Source organism: Protopterus annectens, chromosome 11.part0, assembly GCF_019279795.1.
Source record: "Protopterus annectens isolate FY-2018-M chromosome 11.part0, PAN1.0, whole genome shotgun sequence".
Classification (NCBI taxonomy): Eukaryota; Metazoa; Chordata; order Ceratodontiformes; family Protopteridae; genus Protopterus; species Protopterus annectens.
Genome location: NC_056745.1, coordinates 259,745,055 through 259,769,310, shown reverse-complemented (window position 1 = coordinate 259,769,310; position 24,256 = coordinate 259,745,055). Strand labels below are relative to the sequence as shown.

The 24,256-nt window shown below is 42.5% G+C and overlaps 1 protein-coding gene across 25 annotated transcripts in view; it reads right to left on the bottom strand.

Moving 5' to 3' along the window:
• Positions 1–24,256, bottom strand: part of C2CD5 (C2 calcium dependent domain containing 5) — a 1,731,257-nt gene that overhangs the window by 259,407 nt on the left and 1,447,594 nt on the right. For all 25 annotated transcript variants that reach the window (XM_044087723.1, XM_044087713.1, XM_044087716.1 and 22 more), the window contains 2 exons: positions 9,861–10,001; positions 5,550–5,613 (listed from right to left, as the gene is read on the bottom strand). In XM_044087723.1, coding sequence (XP_043943658.1) covers positions 5,550–5,613; positions 9,861–10,001 — 205 coding nt within the window. The remainder of the gene's footprint in view (positions 1–5,549; positions 5,614–9,860; positions 10,002–24,256) is intronic.

Here is a 24,256-nt window from a genome sequence, read left to right as displayed (position 1 = left end):
GATATCAAGTAATTGTTGGTTAGAAGTAGGATGTAGATGGAGACTAAGGAAGATAGAGATGGACAGAAGGAGGGTTTATAAAGAATAGAGTGTAGCATATGAAATTGATAAGATAGCAGAAATTGGGGAAGTTCAAGCCATTGAAGAGAGTTTAAAAACATGCAGTGGTGTGAGCTGTATGGGGAGTTAGTAATGAATCTGGCTATTTTGTGGTAAGTCTGTTGGAGTTTGTTTAGAGTGGAGGACTGGATATTGGTAAGAACTGGGGCAGCATATAAGAAGGAGGGGAGGAGGAGTGCCTGGCCCAGGGTAAGTCCAGATTCAGGGGTTAGGAATTTTTTGTTCCGATATAGCAGACCTAGTTTCTGGTTTGTTTTTTTTATACACTGGAGTATGTGTAGGTTGAACTTTAGTTCGTCATTGATAATGACCCCTAGGAGTTTTGTGTGGGTGTCAGGTTGGATAATTGTATTGTTAGAAGATGTAATAAAAAAGGAGGTTTTGTGATGAGAAAGAGAACGGGGACGGAAAAGTAGGAGTTTGGTCTTTTTGGAATTTAGGATCAATAGGTTGTGAGAGAGCTATTGTTCAGTCCATAGTAGGGCCTGTTGGGTCAGGGAGTGTAGTTCAGGAATGTTATTTGAGATGGATATAAGTGTGGAGTCATCGGCATACTGAATAAGGGAGGATTCCTTTGCATGAGGTGTAAAGATCATTGATGAAGATGTTAAACAAAAGGGGTCCCAAGATGGAGCCTTGGGGAGCATCAGTGGAGATGGAAAGGAAAGGTGAGGAGGATGAGAGCCATTTGACAGATTGTTCCCTGCCAGATAGGTAACTATTAAACCAGGCAAGTGCGGAGGGGGATAGGTGGAGATTTGCGAGTTTGGATAGTAGTAGAGGATGAGAGACAGTATCGAAGGCTTTGGAGAGATCTAGGAAGAGACAGGAAATGAGTTTATTGTTGTCTAGGGCCTCTGCAATGATATGAGTGAAGGAGTGGAGGGCAGTGGTGGTGCTGTGGTGAGGATGAAATCCATGTTGGGTAGGGGTAAGTAAGTGGTGTGTGAGGAGGTGATTGAGAAGCTGTGAGTGAATACATTTTTCTAATATCTTGGAGAGGGGGGACAGAATGGCAATGGGTCAGTAGTTTGAGGGGTCAGTGGAGTTTCCACCTTTATGAAGAGGGAAAGTGAAGAAAGATTTCCAAAGGATGGGGGCAGTTGATTCCAGAATAGATTGATTAATTAGTATAGATATAGGATAGGTAATTGAGTCAGCAGCAAGTTTGAGGAATGTAGGAGACAGATTGTCAGTGGAAGGAGAGCAAAGTTTTAGCTTGAGTAGTAGAGATTTGATGTAAGTAATGAGAACTGGCTCAAAAGAAAAAGTTGTGTTAGTGGGACTTGGAGGGGTGGGTGTCGAAGTAGTGTTTGGCTTAGAGGTTATCAGATTTTGGATGGAAGAGATAAAGTGTTTATTCAGGAGGGTAGCTGTTTCCTGAGAGGAAGATTTAAGGTATGGGGAGGGATTAGAGGGCTTTCCAGGATGGAGGATGTTGTTTAAAGTTGACCAAAGTTTTTGAGGATTGGATTTGTTGTTAAGCTGAGCAGAGCTATAGTATAACTTTTTGTCATTAGTTGTATGTTTTTTTTGCAAGGATCCTCAGTTGCCTGTATTTTTGAAGAAAAGGTGGTTGTTTAGTTTTAGTCCAGGTTTTCCAAGCACTATCTCTTTGTTTCATAATCACATCCAATTGTCTTTCCTGATAAACGGGAATATTGACTGCAGAGTGACCATCCGGAACTTTGACTTCTTCACTGCTTTGTTTAGCTTGTTGAGATCTAAAATGGACCTCCAATCCCCTGTCTTTTTTGGTACTAAAAAGAATCTTGAGTAAGTTCCGGACCCAATTTGATCTGCGGGAACCTCTTGGATGACTCTTTTTTTTCTAGCAACAAGAGAATCTCTTGTGTTGCATAGTCCTTTTGACTGGGTGGGATGTCTGGTAAGGAATGGTTTACTGGTGAGGGAATGGAAAACGGTATGTAACAGCCTCTGGATAAAATTGTTTGTACTCATTTATCTTGGGAAATTTCCTGCCAGGTGCTTGGGTACAGTGACAATTGACCCCCCCAACTGCCTCCACAGCAGAGCAGGCAAGCCTGCCTTCAGGAGCGCTGGAAGGGCCTGTCAGAGAACATATCTCTGTCTCCCCGATTCTGCGAACCCCCTCTGCCGCAAGGCCAGCGTCTTCCATTATAGCTTCCCCCTCTGCCCCTGGGGGAAAAGTCACCACATGCATCTGAAAAAAAAACTTCATGCGACTTGCGGAACCACATCATTTCACCCTTTTGACCTTTGGGATAAAGTCTAGACGGGGCAGAAAAATGGACTCCAATGGCAGACAAGGTTTTTCTGTCCTGCTCGCACCTGGTCAAAGTATCTTTCACCTTTGGTCCAAAAAGCGATGAAGCATCAAATGGGGCATTGGTGAAGGAAAACTTGGAGGGTTCGGCAAAATTGCAAAGGCACATCCAGAAATGTCTCCTCAGGGAAATTCCTGCTGCAGTTGCTCTGCTCGCTCCATCAGCTGCATATGAAATCAGTTGCATGGAAAAGTTTAAGATGGAATTGAGGGTAGAGAGTTGAGAGGATACTTTGTCTGCAGACCCCGAAGCTACGGTACCCTGAAGGATATCTCCAAGTTCTTTGAGATCCCTTATAAGTCTCGTAAAATGGGTAAGGCAATTCAGTGACTGGAGGGTGAAGGCCGCTGAAGAAAAGGCACGCTTTCCATATCTGTCCATAGTCTTGGATTCTTTGTTAGGAAGATGAACAGACGAGGAGGTCTCCGATAGCTCCTTCTTGGTGGCCGCCGCCACCATCATCGCATCTACAGGGACACCCTTACTCAAAAATTCCTTCTCTGAAGCAGTGATAAATATGTTAGGCCTCCTTGTAGCAGGCTCCACTGTATCAGGCAATGTCCAGGCCTTATGAGATATGACGCCTAACAGTTGGTCAAAAGGGGGAGTCATCCAGAAGGTGAAAGGACGAGACCCAAAAGCCTCCAGGTATACTGATTCGTCCTCTGAAGGGTTGGTGGGCTTCCAGCCACCCCTCTGTTTCTAGATCTCAAGGATGTCTGCAAAGGAAACATCCTCAGAGGGGGACCGTGGGGACCCTTCCGACTCATCCAAATCGGTATCAGAAATGACAGACTCAGGGGAGTCTATGTGCTTCCTCTTGCACAGTCTCTTCCAAGGGACCTCCTCAGAGGGGTACTTCGGAGAGGTTTCAGAAAAAACAATGCCCCTAGCAGGGGCTTCCTGAGGATCTGGGAGTCTGTGCTTGGGAGGAGGCGGTGGTGACAAGACAGACACTGGCACCTGGGAGGGTGAGAAGCTGGCTCCGAGAGCAGGGCTGTCTGAGGAGACAGCACTGTCTCCATCAGTTCAAAGGCCTCCCCGCCCTGCTCTGAGGAGACCTTCTACTCTGAAGAGCGAAAAGGATGACTCTGAGGAGGAGCAGGTGGCTCCGAAACCTAGGTAGGAGCCAAGCTCAACCTAGCCGAGGCACCGAGGGGCAGAGTCAGGTCGGACGACTGTCCGCACCGGCTCCCCCTCCCCGGACCCGACTGGCGAGCATCAGCTCCTAGACTCCTCAACATCAGAAGGAGCTGAGGACATCACAGCCTAAGTCGGAACCGAAGATTCCAAAGGTGGTCTCAGTGTCGACGGTTCCGCTGTTATCGGATCCAAACTCTCTGGCTCCAAAGACTCCATAGTGATTGGAGGAGGAATCAATGAAGTAGGCTTTGTATGGAATGGCTCTGATTCCTTTGGGTCCGGAGACGACAATATTTTTGCCAGGGCCAGTGTTCAAAGCAATCTCTTCACCACCCGCTCCACATCTTCATCAGATAAACTCCTGAAAGAATGGGTGGACAAAGAAGGGGATCTCCCTCTCTCCAGGATAGGAGATCTCAACATTGGGGATATCGGCTCCAATAAAGGAGACCGATTCCTCGATACTTCTGTCAGCTCCATGAACACTTTTGGTGCCAAAGAAGAAGTCCCGGGTCTATCAGAATCAAGGGCCCTCGGTTCTGACGATACTATCTTTTTAGGTGGCTCCGAAACTGGAGATGTTGTAGTCGGTCGTTTGGTTGACTTTGACTGGGTTGAAGAAGGGGAGGATGATTTGGAGCTCTGAGAGCTGTCTAAAGCTTCTTTAAAAGGCCCTTTCAACAAACCTCTTGCCAATAATTTATTTCTATGCTCATGGAGCACCCTGCTACTGAACCCGTGACATATGGTGCAGGGGTCCTGTAAGTGGATGGCACCAAGGCAATAAACACAGTCTGTGTGCTCATCTGTGAGAGACATCTTATGTGTGCATTTATCGCACTTTTTGAAAAATGACTGCTTATGCTCCTTGGGTTCCCTTTCTCTATCCTTTTCTTTGGACATTATGCAATAAGAAAAAAAAACAAGGCCAACACTATAGAACAAATGTTAAACTAACTAAGCAACAGTCAAAAACTACCTAAGGGGAAACTACCTCTAAATCTTATTTATTATTTTTATTTTCTTCAGCAACAAGCAGAAAAAAGGAAAGGAAAGGAAGAATAAGAATCTTCTAACTTAAACAGATTATGTTACAGAGACAGGACAAGGAAACACAGGGGAAGCGGCCCTCTAACTTAAACAGGCCGCAAGAGCCCTCTAAGTTAAATGGAAACTCTCACCGGGTTTGGGAAAGGGTTTAACTTCAAACTACCATTACCTAACACAGACAACACGACAAACTAACTCTCTAGAGATAAAAAGAGTAGAAGTAAATTTTTAGATAGGTTAAACCAGCAGAAAACTATACTTAGCCAATGAGCCAGCAGGAACACTTTTCGATCACTTGAGTGGCAAACGAGATATGGGGATGTGGCCTAGAGCATCATGGGATAGGGGTTAACCTTGAGCCTGTGGAAGCTCTTGAGCTTTAGTATTCAGTTGAGTTGGAGCCGAGATCGGCTCCGAACCCAACCTCAAAGAATTACGGCAAGATAGGACAACATAACATTCAAGTTTAAACATGTCAAAGCATGCAGTAAGACTATAGTAGAATAGGATATGCTACTATGAAAGTTTCATCATAAAGCAGAACATGCACAAAAGTGACCAATTCCTTCATTTCATCACTATGATATGCAGAAGACACTTCTATAAATGAAATATGCTATCTTAAACTGCTGGCAAATGTTACAGCTATGCTCAGTTCAGTAATAAACTCATTTTCTATTCCATGATTCAGTAAGTTGCTCTGGGATCCCAGAATACCTGTCATGACCCTCTTTCTCTGTAATTTAGGGTGACAAATGCATGCCAGACCCTTACAATGCAGCCAAAGAAATTGTAGGCTTTTTATATGTATACAATTAGAAAAAATACTTTTAAAAGATTATGTCCTTTCAGGCAATGTTAATCAAGAATAGTCCCAAAAATAAAATTATGATACTTGTTCAAGGTTTTTAGCCATCTGAATCTTACCTGGAGGAGGTGCAGAATCGGTTAATAATGAAAGAACATCTTCTTCAGCATCTGCGTCATCAATCTGCAACAAAATAATTCACTGGTGTAAAAAAAAAAACAAGTAGTGAAAGATAAACCACTGCCTTCATAAGAAAGCATTACTTTGTCTGGGCTTTTCTACCATAAAACAATAGTACTGGCTTGTTAATAATGTTGATGAGCCCCCCTCCCCTCACTGTAGCAAACAATACAAGACAAACACTTGAAACATGAAAGAATGCAAGGTCAAAGACTGGACATTTCCATAACTAGTGCAATGTGACTGATGCAAACTGTAAGAGTACTGTCACCTATAATAGCAATAGGTTATTTTTTTTTCCAAAAATGTTTTTTTTTTTATTTTTTAACAAGAGTAATAAGATATTTACAATCAAACGTGAAACAAACTATTTACAAAGTCCATAACAAGAAAATACTTCCATATACATTCAGGAAATCATTTAAAACTTTTTTTAGTAATGACTGTAACTTTTCCCAAGCAATTAATTTGTGTTACATTCTTTGTTTTCATTTTTAAACCAGATATTTCTTTTTCACATAGAATTCATGGCTAAGGGTGGCCACGGTGGTGCAGCGGTTAGCGTTGCCACCTCACAGCAAGAGGTTCTCCGGTTCGATTCTCGGCTGGGGTACCCTCTGTGTGGAGTCTGCATGTCCTCCCTGTGGTTGCGTGGGTTTCTTCCGGGTGCTCCGGTTTCCTCCCACATCCCAAAGACAATGCAGTAGGTGAATTGGACACTCTAAACTGGCCCTAGGTGTGAGTGTGTGTGTGCCTTCTGTGGAAGGTTGGGTGCCGGGCTGGCAACTCGACACCGTAAAACTCCACTGCCAATCATGAGCGGACAGATGATCCGCTGTGGCGACCCCTAACCAGGAAAAGCCGGAAGAAGAAGAAGATAGAATTCATGGCTAAATAAATAAATTAATTTCTAAAAGATATAGGATAATTAGTTTTCCAATTTGTTGTCACAACCTTTCTTGCAACTGCAAGTACTGATCAAAGAAGATGTGTTTGAGATCTGGGTATGATTTCTGGTACTGGTACATTAAATAAAATGAGAGAATTTGAAATTTCACAATTATCATTCCATAAGCCTTACAGAAACATTCAAATTACTTCCAAAACTGGGATAACATAGTACATGCAACAATCATATGGAACCAATCAACTTCTGTGGCTTTACATCTCCAACATTTCATAACATTTGTTTTGTACATATTTGCAATTTTTTGAGGTGTACAGTAACTCCTGTGAAGGAATTTCCACATGTATATTTTCCAGTAATAAGAAATTGTTTTTTTGTACTGATTTCAGAAAGAGTTTCTTGTTGTTAGTAGTAAATTATCCATTATTTATTTTGGTGGAGTATTCCCAAAAAGAAGCATTCGTAAAATTACTATCAGATCTAATAACTTTATATATTAAGGATATAAATGAGGTGCCTTTCAAAGAACCACTAATTATATTAGTTAATAGTTTTAATGTTTTTGGTATGTTGTTTCCATGGGTTTGTAAAGAAAACATAGTTTTGCTATATATAAATTTTCTGCAGGTTTGTATATCGATCCAGTTATTATTATGTAGGCTGTATCTAGTAATTAGATGGTTAGCTGGCTAAATTGATTCTAGTACGTTAAGTCATCATTCTTAAATTCAAGCATTTTATTTTTATCAAAAGAGATTAAACACTCATTTGTTTAAGCAATAGGAAAAATGGTTATTAATAAGCTTTTAATTAAATGGTTAAATTGTGCGATTTTCATGAAATCTGCCATTATTAGATTAATAAAGGAGCAAGATTTTAACTTCTACTCATCTTGCATGTATATTTTTAAAGACCAAATAAAGGTGCTCTGGTGTATTACAATTAGAGGATCGACTGGTATTCTATTATTGGTTAACAATTTTTTCTTGTATTAGTTTCCAATAGTAATTATATGAGGGATTTAGCCATAAAAAAATTATATTAAAGATGGAAGCATTTATATAACATTCAATATTAGGAAAGCTAATACCCCCTTCTTCCCAGCTTGCCACGTCTTTGTAAGGATATTCTGAGTTTTTGGGGATACCAAAGAAATTTTAATAAGTCATTACTGATTTTTTTAACACTTTCTTAGTTGGGAGAATGATTAAAGACCGACTTGTATAAAGAATTTTAGGGAGCACTATCATTTTAATTAACATTAGTCTGTCTTAAAAAGTAAAATAAAGTTTGGTCCAATTATCTGTGAAATTAATAATTCAATTTGTTAAAATATTACAGTTTGTATTAATTGTATTTTTAAGAGTTGAATTAATTTGAACACCCAAGTATTTAATTTGTTTGTTGTCCCAGTTAAAGCATTTGTAACGTTTCATTTTCATAGCTGTCTTTTTATTTATTAACAGAGTTTGGATCTTGTCATGATTACATTTTAGTCCTGACAGAGCTTCAAATAAATCTAAAGTGTTGAGTAGTTGATCCAAAGATGTTTCAATATCTCCTCTAGTTAGTAATAAATCATCAGCAAATAACTGAATTTTGGAAATTTGTTACTATTTAAATTATAACCTTTAACGTGGACATTATTCCTAATATAGTTGGCTGGTGGTTCTACAGCTAAAGCGAAAATTAAAGGGGAAAGCTATATGTTACTCTTGATGCAACTCCTACAATACCTACAAGAAACATGACAGAAAGAAAACTCTGTGGTAAACACAGGACATCACACTGTGTTTGGACACTGGAGTGATGAAACTAAGTGGAAAGGGGTACTTTTTGTCATGGGAGATGCAGCGGCTTGTCCCCCTCTTTAGAAGGTACAGAATGCAAAGCTGCTCACATAAAACAAACCCTTGTTCATCTCAATATGCAGAGTATAATTATGTTCTTCAGCTGTCAAGGGGTCTACAAAAATATTGAACTGATATTCCTACAAAAGCTGCATTTACTTGTATCCCATGCATCACAGACTAAGAAAAGCAAATGAATGGTTCGATTCACAGAGGGGTCTGAATGTTGGCTGTCAGTTTAAGGACAGCATCATATTTCTGCTCTTCTACTGGACAGGCATTTGTGCAACAAAGCCATAATTTCTTTTAACTGTTTCTAATCAAAGGAACAAAGGTAGTAAATGTCAAATGGGTTCCAATTACACTGGGGTGCAGCAATCACTGACACCTGGTTCTTTGGATGAGTTTCCAGCTGAATAGCACTCATTCCAGAATCTGCATACCCTCTTTGTGTCTGGATGGATTAACATCAGGGTCTCTGACTTCACTCATCTCAGAGATATGGCTCCTTGTTCAACAAAGGGTTGACCTTCTCCTAGGATCTCAACTATTAACTACTAGTCAACAAGCCCTTCTCTACCCTAGCAGCTAAACCAATTAAACAACCTTCCTCTTATAACCACAGAATCCATAAACATGCTGTCCCCACACTGCAACTCAACTGTACAGATCACTGCTTTTCCATAACAGGTCCAAAACTCTGGCAGTGTATCCCATCCAGTACATGCAAGATACCTCAACTTACCCAAAATTTAGGATTTGACTAAAGGCCCACCTCTTCTAATTAGCCAAAGGACAGTGCCTATATCCCACTCTCTCTCTCTTTCTCTTACTAGTAACACTTTTAGTGTTCCTAATATTGCAAGTTTGACTGCACAAGTCTACGCTTCTCACACACATACTCCTTTGCTTAATATAACTTCATCTTCCAGCAGCTCACAAACTCTTACAGCCCTAACTCTGCTCAACCATCCTGTCATTTCATTAAGACCACACAGCTGTAATTATCACTACATATTACAACTGTGGACACTGAGAATGGTATTTTATAGATGTACATTTTTATTATTCTCTTTCTATGTCAAAATAAATGTAGTTTTGACTTTCTCTGTATTTCTGGAATGAGACTAAACTGATCACTTGTGGTACTTTTCCCTGATAAATTATAAACAAAAGAAGTGAAATGGCAGTCCTCTAAACATCTCATAGATCCATCCGTGGTACATATGTAAATGGTGTACCTTGTAAAGAACTTGCATTCTGTCCAAGATTACAAGTCTGTTTTATGCCCTTTGTTTGGCAGAACAGGGTTTGGCTCCCCTGTGGCAGTGAAAAGGATTAAGTATCAAAAAATACATGAATTAAAATAACTATACAACTATGAAAAAACAAATCACTATTATTCCTGATGTTAAGTTTAGAACTCTCACCGCAACTTCCAGAGATCAGTAAAACAAAACAAAACAAAAAAAAAAACATTCCAAACTCATTACCTCTAAAACAAATGCATCCTTTTTTCCATGTGAGAGATCCAGCTCTGACATTTCATCTGAGCTTTCTGAATGGGATCGAAACAACCTGGAACGCTGTCTGGGCTCAGGAAGAGGTGATCCAATGATGTCATCAAGGATTTCCTGAAGTTAGAAATTAAAAACAATCTTAACACAATGTTGCAGTAAAATGTGTTCTAGATTTTCATCTGTAAGAATTTGTTTTCAGTTAAGGAGATTATCTGCCCCAGTGAGGTTAAATAATAGATCATAGGTTCATACTAGGCTATCTGCCCTAGGGCATTTATAAGCCTGTTTGGATTTCGCCACTCATTTTAAATGAGTTTTACTATGCCCTTTTTCAAGGTTAGTTTACTGTGCCTCTGTCTAGCAGTGACACAGAAGTGATCCCCGGGGGTAAACCTACGATATAGGTTCATGTTCTATGCACAATTCCTCACATGATTACTACAACTAAGAATTTACTGCATAAGAAATTATGCATTTAATGATATGTAATTTGTTATTTTTTTAGCCTGATTTTGGGAAATGTCACAAAGTCAGAAAGAACAGAAAAACTGACTGCGTCAATACTTATGTCAAGAAGGCAGTACAACTTAAAGGTTGACACTCTGTCTTCCATCCAGTTTTAATCATGGGCTCACAAGTGTTTGCCAAAGATGGAATGCAACTAACAAAGACAAGAAGGAGAATCTTAGCAAAAGACCTTGCCTAATGCATTGGGAGACCATTGTGTTTTTTCAGCATGTCAGCAAAGCACACAGATGGAAATTACATAAGGTTTTTGGTAAATGAACATTATGTAGATCCACACTGCATTGTTTTGTTCAGTTCAACCTTTGCAGTTATCGGATCCACCCAGATCCAACCTTGGCACTTTTTCAGAAGCTAACATCTGGTGTTCTGACTACTCCACTACCAATAATTTCCTCAGTTCCCCAAAGTACCTCAGACTGCCTGTTTATCATCAGAGAATTTTATCCCATAAAAAATACATAGACTTACTTCATATATTGAAAAAAATATTGTTGGAATCATGAAGAATAGCAATATACAGACTGTCCAAAGTCAAGGCCCCTGGTCAGGTACAACTGTTGGACTGGAGTCTAGAAATGAAAATTTAAGTTGGGGGATGGAGGGAGGGAGGGATGCTGAACCAGACAAAAACAAGACAACATAGACCTAGCATTATGGTAAGTATATAACTTTTGTATCAGTTGTCATCTATTTTCATCCAATTCAATCTTTTAGAGTACATTCTCAAGCTACCGAAACACCGGGGTGGAATCAAAGAAGGATATTCCTGAGAATGGTGAAGCCAACGGATGTAAATGATCTGGACTGTGCTTCCAACTTGTGGTGTAATACAAAGAGTATATGTAGTAGACGAAGTAGTTGCAGCACGAATCTCATCAATAAAAACACTAGTGCTAGAACCCACCTTCTTTCTACCTTGCTATATGCCTCTCTAATTTTTACTAACCACAAAAAAATTGACCTAGCCAACTAGAGGCTTGCTACCACAAAATCACCAAATTTGTCACAATTTCATCATATAGCTCCCACCACTGCACTGTACTTCGCCAGTTAACTGGCTAGAATTACCCAACTTCCTAATCATCAGCCAAATTATTATTGCCCATACCATCATAACCAAACCTGATAATTGCCCAGCTCTCCATAATCTCATCCATCCCTATTCAACCAACAGAACCTTTAGATCTACTGACAAATCCCTAAAAAAAGGTCAGTAAATCTAATAACAGCTTTCGCAATTTTCTTTACTCCAACAAGATCGCCAACGCATGGAATTTCACCCCCCCCCGCATATCCTTAACATTACCAGCCCAGTCAAGTTTAAAGAACACCTCAGAGCTCACCTAACCAACAACTGGCTCTTGTTCTTGTGTCTCTCCCTGCTAAACTGAAACAGCTACAACTGTCATTCACTTCACTTGTTCTCTGATCACATCAACTAATCAAGCATTTATTCCTTTATTTTATCCCCTCACATCTGACTCTTCCTCCTACACCCACCTCCTTACCTCTTCCATCTCTCCATCGCTTCCCTCTCGAATGAGTTTGCCAATTCACCATTTTCTCTGCATTCAAACTCTCCATACTCTGTAAATTATACTTGCTCTGTTAAACAAACTGTGCCAGTCTCACTTCTGTAAAATCCTAAAGCTTTGATGTTAGATGTATGCAATTTGACAAACATTATTGTACAGTATTCTATTTCTTACTCTGTAGAGTTTTATACTGTTTACTGAGTATTTGTATATGGAGCTTTTCTCCCTGGGCCTCCGCTGAAAATGGTCTGATCGCCCAGTTGGACTTCCCCCATAAACAAAGATTAAATAAATAAATAAATAAAGGCAGTGGAAGTAGCTACTGCCCTGGTAGAATGGGCTTTTGATTTGCCATGCAAATTCCATACCCCCTTTCATACACAGACATGCAGTTGGAAAGCCACCTGGATAACGTTACTTTAAATACCCCTTGACCAAATTTAGCTTTAGAAAGAGCAATAAAAAGCTAATCAGACTTCCTTATGTCTTTTGTCCTGTGTAAATAAAATCTGGCTTGAAGATGAATGTGTAACAAGTAAAGGATATACTCTCCTTTGTTAGAAAACTTTGGGAAGAACATTCATAGACTGATAGCCTGATTAAGGTTCACTTCAGAGACCCCCCCTGGGAGAAACGTAGGAGTTGTTCTCAAAAGATCCTTTGCCCTAATGAGAAACTAATAAAATAAGGCATGAAATTCCAAAGTTCTCCCTGCGGAAGTGCCTGCCACCAGAAAGAGAGATTTCCAAGAAAAATATTTTAAAACTACTGTAGAGACAAGCTTGAATGGCTGTTTTGTTAAAACCTGCAGCATGACAGTAACATCCTAAGGGGGAAACAGATCCATGACTGTTGGTCTTAACAGGAAGGTTCCCTTCAGAAAACTTTTGAAATCTTTACAGAAACAAAAGAAATCTGATTCTGCCCTATGTGAAAATTGAAATGGCTGCTAATTGCACCTTGATGGTCCAGAAGCTAGATCCTTTGTGAAAAAGCTCTGCAAAGAATTCCAGAATGGATGGAAGAGGGGCCTTAGAAGAAGTCTAGTCCTCTGGATGAAGCCCATATGGCAAATCTTCTCCATTTACTAAGACAAACTTTTCTGGTACTTGGTTTCTGTGGAGAAGTTAAAATATGGAGAAAGCCTGGCATCTCTGGCCACCAAAATAACTGGAGAAACCAGGTGGTTAATTTCAGGGTTTACAGGTCCCATTGAGGATGACTGGACTGGTCATTCAAGAGATCTGGATGAGGATCCAACATCCAGGATGGATGTACTAGGTGAGGTCAGAGTAAGGGAAACCAAACTTGCGGGAGTAAAAATGGGGCAATGAAGATAACTCTGGTTTTGCACCTTCTGGTTTTCTAAAGAAATTTTGTTAAGAGAGGAAGGGGAGGAAAGACATAAAGGAGACCTTTGGGCAACTGTGGACTACAGTGTCTCTCAGTACTTGACCCTGTGAAGGGATAAGGGCAAAGTAACTGCTGCACTTGTCTGGGTAAAAAACATTAAGCCCGCAGCAAGGTTCATAGGTGTGTACTAGGCTAATGGCCCTGGGACCTTTACAAGCCTAGTCCATAGAAGTGCCTAGCATTGTGCCGCCCATCGTTAGTTCCCAGTGCCTCTATCAAGTACAGCCACTGGAGTGATCCCCAGGGTGAACTTTCTATTTCCCATCCACTCATAAAGATTTCTCTTGAGGAGGGCTAGTGAGGTGCTCTGCTTGACATGTATGGGAAGTCTATTCCAGAGCAAGGGCAGTCTCTAGGTTATGAACCTGTCCCTCCAGCATGTTCTGTTGAATGTGATAATGAGGCTGAGCTCTCTGGAGTGTGTGGTAGGGAGGGATTAGGATTTCTTTACATGTAGCACTTCTAACAGAGCTGGCTCAGACATGGTTATGTAAATCAAGCAGAGATCGCCTCTTAACAGACGATATGAGACGGAGAATAGCTGGAGTTTTTTGAGTCTGTCCATGTAGGACAAGTATTTAAGGCCTAGGATCCTCTTTATGTGATCTTAATCCTAGTGTCAGGATGTCTCTTAAATTGGTTTATTTGTTTTCATTTTACATTTGCTTACTGGGTAGCACAGTGATCTCAGCGGATCATTTACTAGCACAGCCAGGGTGAAAGTATCACAATGTAAGACAAAAGTACAGTTGTATATACTTACCATAAATGTAGATGTTCAAATGTATTCACTGTTGCAGTCATCACCCTAGGGTTATCTGCCTGCAGGTAGCCCTCATTCGGATTGAATACCAGAGTCTTGGGATTTCTGCGTCGGATGCTGTCACCTCTTCTATGATGTCAGGTTGTCAGGGGTATAAAACATGCAGCCGACGCCATTACATCAGTTTTTCTTGCCACAGATGTCAGCAGCCCCCAAAATAGGAAGCAATTTCAAGGCGTGGAACATCTCCAATAAAAGGTAAACACCACTGCCATAAGATAAAGTCAAAAAAGAGGATAGGTAGAAAGTACAGAAAAGTCAGGGGGCTGGAGGGAGGGTAACCAGGACTGCAACAGTGAATACACTTGAACAACTACATTTATGGTAAGTGTACACAACTGTACTATGTTCTTCATGTTTCATTGTTGCAGTCATCACACTTGGGTTGATTTCCAAAGCTGAGGAAGGCTGGAGGCAGTCAAGAAGTATTAGGGCTGGCTAGCAGGCCTTGTAAGACTGCTGTAGCAAATCCAGCTCTGGATTTAGAAAAGATAGGTAAGTGGTAATGCTTGGTGAAGGTGTGTACTAAATTCCAGGTTGCAGCTTCCATGATGTCCCTGGTAAGAACTCCCCTGAGAAATGCTGTAGAGGATGAGGTTGCCCTAGTGGAATGGGTTCTGATCGCCTGTGGGGTAGGTTTTCATTGGCGCTTGTAGCAGAAATGGATGCAGTGTGCTATCCATCTGGAGATGGTTTGCTTTGAAATGGCCTTGCCCTCTGCCCCTGTAGCAAAGCTGACTAGCAGCTGGTCAGATTTTCTGAATGGTTTAGTCCTGTCAAGGTAGAACCTAAACTGTCTGTGCACATCCAAAGAATGCAGGATACTTTCCCCTTTATTCTGAAGAATAGGAAAAAAGGTTGGTAAATGGATGGATTGGTTTAAAGCCACATTGGATACCACACCTTGGGCATAAATGATGGGTTAGTCCTGAGGGAAACCCTGTCCGCATGGAAGATAATGAAGGGTTCCACAGCCACAAGGGCCTGTAACTCAGACACTCTTCTTGCTGAAGTGATGGCTAGAAGTAAGGCTGTTTTCCAAGAGAAGCATTTTAATTCTGCTGTAGTAGCAAGCTCAAAAGGAAGTGTGAGCTTCTCTAGTACAAAGTTAAGGTCCCAGGCAGGAGTGGGAGCTCTCCTCGGAGGTCTTAAATTGTTAGCTCCTCTCAAGAACTGTTTGACCAGAGGGTGAGAGAAGAGGGGTGGGCTCAGTATTGTAATGAGCTGAGATGGCAGATGCAGGAATCTTAATGGATGAGAAGGATAGGCCTTTGTGAAGCAGCTCTGTTAGACAATCTAGGATTTGAGGTAAGGTGGGCACGGCTGTGTCCTTTCCCTGAGACTGGCTCCAAGAACAGTATCTTTTCCACTTTTCTGAACAGGATTTCCTAGTACTAGGCCTCCTGGCTTCAAGGATGACATCCAGCACCTATTTGCTGAGGGTTGCTAGTGATGTATTCAGGGAATAAGCCAGGCTGCTAGATTCAGGGTTTGCAGCTGAGGATGCAAAATCTGGCCCTCCTGCTGGGACAGCAGAGAGGGGGTCTGATGCAGGTGCCGGGGTGGCACTGTTGTCAGACTGCATAAAAGTGGGTACCAGTGCTGGCGTGGCTAGTCTGGTGCAATAAGGATTGTCCTTGGCCTGTCCTATTTGATCTTGTGTAGTACCTTCAAGAGGAGGGGCAGAGGGGGAAAGGCACAGATTGAGAGGTTTTCCCATGTAAAGGATAGGGCATCCACTTTCCAAGCTTGGCTGTGGGGAGTTCTGGTGCAAAATTTGCTCAATTGATGGTTCGAGGGAAGCAAAGAGGTCCACCTCTGGTGCCCCCGACTTGTGGATTAGAAGTTTGAATGAAGTGGGTTCCAGTTTCCACTCGTTATATTTCTGCTTAAGTCGTCTGCCAATGAATTTTGTTTGCCTGGCAGGAATTGAGCTTGCAGGTGCACTTGGTTGCTCAAGGCTGTGTTCCACAGAGCCATGGCTAACCTGCAGAGTGGGTAGGAATGAGTTCCTCCTGCTTGTTTATGTACCAAATGACTGTGGTGTTGTCTGTCTTTATCAAGAGTTGTCCTGGAAGGATAAGGTATTTGAAGGCTGTCAGTGCGTTCTGTACATCTAACATTTCTTTTTGATTGATATGCAGGTGCATTTGTCCTGGGCTCCATTTGCCTTAAATGCATTTGCCTGTCATGTGAGCCCCCCATGCATAGTCTGATGCATCTGTTGTCAGGGTTTGGGCGGCAGTGGGGTTGAGTGAAAGGGAGTCCCTTGTTGTGGTTGCAGGCCTCTGTCCACCAAAGGAACTCTGTCCTTAGGCAAGGAATGATCGGAATCACTATTTCCAGGTCCTGAGAATGTTGACACCAGAGACTTTTTAAGTACCACTGAAGTTTCCTCGTATGCAGTCTTGCATATGGAATTAGGAGAATGCATGAGGCCATGAACCCTAAGGCTTGCAGTATTTTTCTTGCAGATAGCTGGGTTTGGGTGGCCAGTAGTTTGAAGTAACTGTCAAATAAACCTGCTTTTCTACAGTGAGGAAGGCCATCTGGGAAGTTGTGTTCAAGCTTGCTCCAAGGAATACAATTTCTTGGCTGGGTGCCAGATGTGATTTCTTTTTGTTGATGGTATACCCCAAAGAAGTTAGGAGTCTCTTTACAAATGTCAGGTGCTGAAGTAACAATTCCTGTCTGCCTGAATCAGGCAATCGGCCAAGTATGGGTAAATTTGAATGTCTCTCTGCCTGCAGTATGCAATGGCTGGAGCCAGTCACTTTGTGAATACCCTGGGCGCAGTAGATAAGCCAAAGGGACGTGCAGAGAAAGTACAGTTGTGTACCTACCATAAATGTAGATGTTCGAGTGTATTCACTGTTGCAGTCATTACACTTGGGTTATCCTGCTGGCAGGCTACCCACAGTCAGCCTGAATTCCAAAGTCCTGGTCCGGCGTCAGTTGCTGTCGCCTCTTCCCTGACGTCAGTGCGCCAGGGTATATAAGATGCAGCCGACGCCATTTTCTTCAGTTTTTCTTGCCCCAGATGTCAGGTGCCCCCAAAAGGGTAGGCTAACAACATTGCTTATAAAGAGCAAGCACTAAAATAAACAATACCTTCATCTACAAGCAAATACACCACATAGGTTGTATAGAATAGAGAAGTACAGATAAGTCCCAGCAAAGAAAGGGGGGTGGTGGGTGGGAAACCTGGACTGCAACAGTGAATACACTCGAACATCTACATTTTTGGTAGGTACACAACTGTGCTATGTTCATCGTGTTTCACTGTTGCAGTCATTACACCTGGGTTGAATCCCAAAGCTGAGGTTGGGTGGCTGGGTCTAAATAGAATTAGGAGAGGCTATGAGGCCCTGCAGAACTGCAGTGGCAAAGCCTGCTCTGGATTTAGAGTAAAGAGGTAAGTGGTAGTGCTTGGTAAAAGTGTGCACGGAACTCCAAGTTGCAGCCTCCAAAATTTCCTTGGTTGGTACTCCTCTGAGAAAGGCTGCTGATGTGGCTGCTGCCCTGGTCGAATGTGGCCTAATGCCCTTAGGCACTGATTTGTCACATGCTGTGCATAGCAGAAATTAATGCAGTGTCCTATCCATTTTGAAATAGTCTGCTTTGAGTTAGCCTTTCCTTGTGATCCCGCAGCATATGCTACTAAAAGTTGCTCAGTCTTTCTGAAAGTCTTAGTTTTGTCCAAGTAGAAGCGTAGCTGCCTGTGTATGTCCAAAGAATGAAGAAGTCTCTCCCCTTTATTCTGGGGATTTGGATAAAAAGTAGGCAAATGAATGGTTTGATTAAGAGCCACACTGGATACTACCTTTGGCATAAATGTTGGGTTTGTCCTTAGAGAAACCCTGTCCGGATGGAAAATGATAAAAGGTTCCACTGCCATTAATGCCTGTAACTCTGAGACTCTTCTTGCTGAAGTTATTGCTAGGAGCAGAGCTGTTTTCCATGATAAGAATTTTATCTCAGCTGTATTGGCTGGCTCAAAAGGAGGCAGTGTGAGCTTTTCCAAGACAAAATTGAGATCCCATGCCGGTATTGGTGCTCTCCTTGGAGGTTCTTATGTTTTTGGCCCCTCTGAGGTACTGCCTTAGTAGTGGATATGAAAAAATAGGTGGTTCTGTATTGTAATGAGCTGAAATGGCAGAGGCATGAATCTTAATTGATTAGAAGGATAGGCCCTTATCCAGCATCTCAGTTAGGTATTGTAAAATCTGGGGGATATTTGGAACAAGCGGTTCAATTCCTTGTGCCTGATCCCAAGCACAGAATCTCTTCCATTTTTCTGCATAAGATTTTCTGGTGCTGGGCCTCCTGGCTTCCAAAATAACATCCATAACTGCATTAGAGAGAGGTGTGTTCTGAGTGGCTATATTATTCGCCATGCAGTCAGATTTAAGGTTCTGAGTTGGCTGTGCAGGACCTGATTATTTTGTTGGGTCAAAAGATGAGGAATTTGAGGTAAAGTCTAGGCTGGGCCTTGAGACAAGCTCTTTAGGATTGGGTACCAGTGCTGGCGTGGCCAGTCTGGGGCAATCAGCATCATTTTTGGCTTCTCTTCTCTGACCTTTAGGAGTACCTTGGGGAGGAGAGGCAGTGGTGGAAAGGCATAAACTGTCAGGGTTTTCCAGCTGAATGAGAGAGCATCCACCTTCCATGCTTGTGTGTGATAAGTCCTTGTGCAGAATCTCTGTAGTTGACAGCTGTGAGGAGAAACAAATAGATCTATGTCTGGGCATCCCCATTTCCTTGTTATCATGCTGAAGACTTGTGGATCGAGTTTCCACTCGTGAGGGTCCATGAGGTTTCTGCTTAGTTCGTCTGCCAGAGTATTTGTCTTTCCTGGCAGGAATTGTGCTTGCAGATGCACTTGATAGGTCAATGCTGTGTTCCACAGGTTCATGGCTTGCCTGCAGAGGGGGTAGGAATGTGTGCCCCCTTGCTTGTTTATGTACCACATGACTGTAGTGTTGTCCGTCTTTAGCAAACCACATGACTGTAGTGTTGTCCGTCTTTAGCAATAGTTGTCCTGGATGGAGTAGATCCTTGAAGGCTGTCAGGGCATTCTGTACAGCTAGCATCTCTTTTTGATTGATATGAAGATGCATTTGGCTTGTGGTCCACGAGCCCTGAATACATTTTCCTGCCATGTGTGCCCCCCCCCAAGCATAATCCGATGCATCTGCTGTTAGTGTCTGCTGGCTGTGGGCAAAGTGAATGGCTGTCCCTTGTTGTGGTGACAGGCCAGTGCCCACCATCGAAACTCCTGTTGCAGGCAGGGAATGAGAGTAATTACTGTTTCCAGGCTGTGGCAATGTTGAGTCCAAACACTTTTTAGGTACCATTGTAGCTTTCTCATATGCAGTCTTGCATATGGAACTAGCAGAATGCAGGATGCCATGAAGCCCAAAGCCTGCAGAATTTTTCTTGCAGGTAACTGGGTCTTTGTTGCCGTCATTTGGAAGTAATGAGTCAGTTGCCTTTGTTTGTCTGGCGTGAGATAAGCCATCTGGGCAGTTGTATTTAAGCTTGCACCCAGGAATATTATCTCTTGAGAGGGCACTAGTTTTGATTTATTTTCGTTTACTGTGTACCCTAGGAAAATTAGTAATCTTTTTACAAATGCCAGATGCTTTAATAGAATGTTCTTGCTTTCTGCTTGAATAAGGCAGTCATCCAAGTATGGATATATTTGAATTCCTTTTTGTCTGCAAAATGTAATTACTGGTGCCAGGCATTTTTGTGAAGACCCTGGGCGCAGTAGATAAGCCAAAGTGCAGTGCGGAGAATTGGTAGTGCATTGAGCGAGCCATGAATCTGAGGTATCTTCTGCAAGATTGTCTGATTGGGACATGCTGGTATGCCTCTTTGAGGTCCAAAGTTACGAGCCAAGCCTTCTTGCCCAGCATGGGCAGAAGTTGCTATAGTGTCAACATTTTGAATTTTGGAACTTCCAGAAAAGTATTTGGAATAGACAGGTCCAGTATTGGTCTCCAAGCTTTGTCCTTTCTGGGTACCAAGAAAGGTCTTGAGTAAAATCCTTGCCCCTGCTCTTGGTGTGGTACTCTTTGAATAGCCCTCATGTCCATGAGAAATGAAATTTGCTTTTGTGTCTCTGCCCATTGATTGTGTGGCAGGTCTGGCATACCTTTTGTCTTTGGCAGGGTGTGAAAGTGGAACCTGTAGCCCTGAGAAACAATATTCAGTACCCATTTGTCCTGGGTAATCATGTGCCAATTTTGTGAGAAAAATGCTAGCTTTCCCCCTATGGGTGCTGTGAAAAAGTAAGTGCTTGGCATTGGCAGTGGGAAGTCGCTGGGATAGTTTCCTATAAGGTTGTGATTTTTCTCCGCTTTTGGAGGCAGGAACACCCCATTGTTTAGGCCTGTATGAGCCTTGGGCCTGAGATCTGCCTCTCGGATGTCTGTATCTGCCTCTTTGTGGCCTGTCTGACACTGGAAAGGACCAATTCTTAGAAGGCCAGTTCCTGCTAAATCTTGGTGGCTGAACCTGTAAGAAATCCTTGACTGTCTGCATTGATTTAGCTTTATCCTCCATTTTCTTTAACACCTCTTCTGCCTTAACACCAAACAAAGTATCATGCTGTAATGGAGCATCCAATAATTTTGCTTTAACATGATCAGACAGACTCTGTTCCTTTAACCAAGCATGTCTTTGAATGACACAGCCTGTAACTGCGGCCCTGCAAGAAGCCTCTAGTGAATCAAAACCACATTGCAAAGTATGTTTTCCCACTTGTTCAGCTGTATGCAATAAATCCTGCATTTCCTTGTTTTCAGGACATTCAGAGTTTGTCAGCATTTTCTGTTTTAGCAGAGACATTAGGTATTGCTGATATTTAAGCATGTGAAACTGGCAGTTTAAAGCCCTAAGCTAAAGTAGCAGAGGTGTAAAGTTTTTTCCCCCATCTGTCCAGAGCTCTAGAATCTCTATCAGAGGGAACATGTTTTTTTGCAGTGGAAGCCTTGACCCCTTTGGGACCCTGGGATGTAGTTTCTGGGTCAGCAGCAGGGTTTTTATACAGAAATTTATGTGAATCTGGAACCCTGTAATACCTATCTGGCTTAACTGGTGCAGGGGGTAAAGAATCAGGAGACAGACTGGACTCAGAAAATACATCATCTACAATGTCTAGCACAGGAGGGATGGCAAGAGGTCTGTGTTGAGGCAATAAAAGAAAATATCTGAGTCTTTTCTTGGATTCTGAATAATCTTGGCTCTCCCAGTGGAAATGCTCCCTTCATGGTGTGCAGGGTTTCCCCAAAAGAATAGTCCTCAGGAGGAGAGGCTGAAGGGATAGATTCTTCAGCATCAGAGTCCTTATAGGGAGGAATAGAATATCCCTGTTCTGAAGAGGAATCAGAAGAAATAGAAACCTGATCAGAGGAATCATAGTCAGTGTCTTGCCTAGACCTTTTATCAGGAGGGGGATGGGAACCCTTGATCAAAGTAATTAGGTCCTCGGCCATTTTAAGCATTTGTTTCTTAGGCATGGATGACTGTCCAGGAGAATGCTGTACTTGTTTCTTTGTCTTTAAAGGTGTTTTAGACTTTGTCTTGGTTGCTGAAATGGTCCTGATAGAAAGCTGTGTAGGTCTGAAAACACCCTCAGAAGCCGATGCCTGCTCAGCAGCTCCGGACCCATCTGAGGGAATAGTTTCCGTAGGCCCAATACCTTGAGTTTCCAGAGGCCTAGTTGTCTCCATGTGGGAGTCGGAGGGGGCCTGTGGCTCTGAGGTAGCGGGTGTCAGGGGCTGCGAAAGCGCCTCACTGAGAACCGACGAACTGGCGACTCGCCTAAAAGAGGCTTCGGCGTCAGTTTTCGACCTCGGATGCCTGTCCTTTTCTTTTTCCTTGCGCTTTTTATGAACTCCGGTCGTCGACTGTTCCGATGGCATTATATAGTTAAACCTTCAGCCAAAGTAATGGAAAGCAAAATCGTACCGACGCTTAATAGTGCGTTGGTTAAATCTAGCACAAAACTGACAACTAGCAACGTCGTGGTCCGGGCCTAGGCAAGGAATACAGTAAGAATGAAAATCCTTATGAGGTATTTGCTTCCCACAAGAAATACAATTGTTAACTTTTACTGACATCGGTCTGGAGCAAGAAAACGTTTCCCCAACGGGGTACTTAGCTTTACTGAAGACTTCAGATCTGAAATTCAATTTCGAAAATCTCAGGAGTCGGCCGACCAGCACTTGCGAACTGCTTTTGCTTCGGGCACCGTGCGGCAAGAAAGACTGAAGAAAATGGCATCGGCTGCATCTTATATACCCCTAGCGCACTGACGTCAGGGAAGAGGCGACAGCAACTGATGGTGGACCAGGACTTTGGAATTCAGGCCGACTGCGGGTAGCCTGCCAGCAGGATAACCCAAGTGTAATGACTGCAACAGTGAAACACGATGAACATCTGATAGTGCATAGAGCCTGCCCTGAAATGTAGATATTTCCTGCAAGATTCCCTTACGGGGATGTACAGATAAGCTTCTTTTAAGTCTAGGGTGACCAGCCAGGAGTACTTGGTTAGCATTGGCAGCAGCTGTTGGAGTGTAAGCATTTTGAACTTTGGTACCACCAGGAAGGTGTTGAGAATTGACAGATCCAGGATAGGGCACCAAGAGTTTTCTTTTCTGGGCACCAGAAACAGTCTGGAGTAGAAACCCTGTCCCCTTTGCTCTGTTGGAACAGGTTGAATAGTCCTGATACTGAGAAGAGAAAGCACTTGCTTTTGAGCCTCTGCCCAGTGGTTTGGGGGAAGGTCTGACAATCCATTTGGGGTTGGCAGTGAATGGAAGTAGAATCTGTTTCCTTGGGATACAATGCTTAAGACCCAACGGTCCCGGGTAATGTATTCCCAGTTTTTTGCATGCAGGGCGAGTTTTCCATCTAGGGGTGCAAGTACTTGGGCATGACTGGGAAGGATGCAGGAGAAGTCATTGTGAACTTTTTCCATAAGAGGGTGGCTTACCACTCCCTGTTTTTGAGGTGGGAGCACTCCATTGTTTAGATCTGTGCATACCCTGAGACTGTAGTCTTTGTGGTCTGTTGCTCCTGAGTTTGGACTGAAAAGGCCTGGGAGGGACTGGAAAGGACCAGTTATTCGAAGGCCAATGCCTACTGAATCTAGGTGGCTGTACCTGTAAGAAATCTTTAACAGTTTGCATAGATTTAGCTTTTTCTTCCATCTTTTTAAGAACTTCTGCTTTTGTGCCAAACAAACATTCTTGATTTAATGGAGCATCTAGTAATTTTGCTTTGACATGGTCTGGCAAGATTTGTTCCTTCAGCCAAGCATGCCTTCTCAGAACAGACCCAGTGACAGCAGCCCTGAAAGATGCTTCTAAGGCATCAAAACCACACTGCAAAGTATGTTTACCAACATGGTTTGCAGAATGCATTAACTCTTATAAATCTTTATTTTCTGCACAATCAGGAATCAACAACATTTTTTGTTTAATTAGTTCCTTAATATGCTGCTGGTACTTCAACATGTGAAACTGGAAATTTAAAGCCCTGATGGCAAGAGTTGCAGAAGTATATACCTTCTTACCCCATCTGTCTAAAGCTCTAGAATCCCTGTTCGAAGGGGTAGGGTTTTTGGCTGTAGTAGCCTTAATACCCTTAGGTCCCTGGGAAATGGTCTCTGGATCTACAGTAGAATTTTTAAAGAGAAATTTGTGAGAGTCGGGTACTCTGTAGTACCTATCAGGCTTTCTAGGAGCTGGAGGTAAAGTATCAGAGGTAAGATTTGATTCCATGAAGACATCATCTACAATATCCAGGACAGGGGGTATAACTACATGCCTGTGCTGAGGCAAGTCTAAAAATTCCCAGAGTCTCTTTTTTGACTGAGGGTAGTCCTGACATTCCCAGTGGAAATGCTCTCTTAGGGTATGCAAGGCTTCACCGAAAGAAAAGTCCTCTGGACGGAAGGCAGAGGGAATGGAATCCTCTGCATCTGAATCCTCATAGGTGGATAAGGGTATGTCCTGGTAATCAGAGGGATCAGAGTCATCAGACTCATGGTCTGTA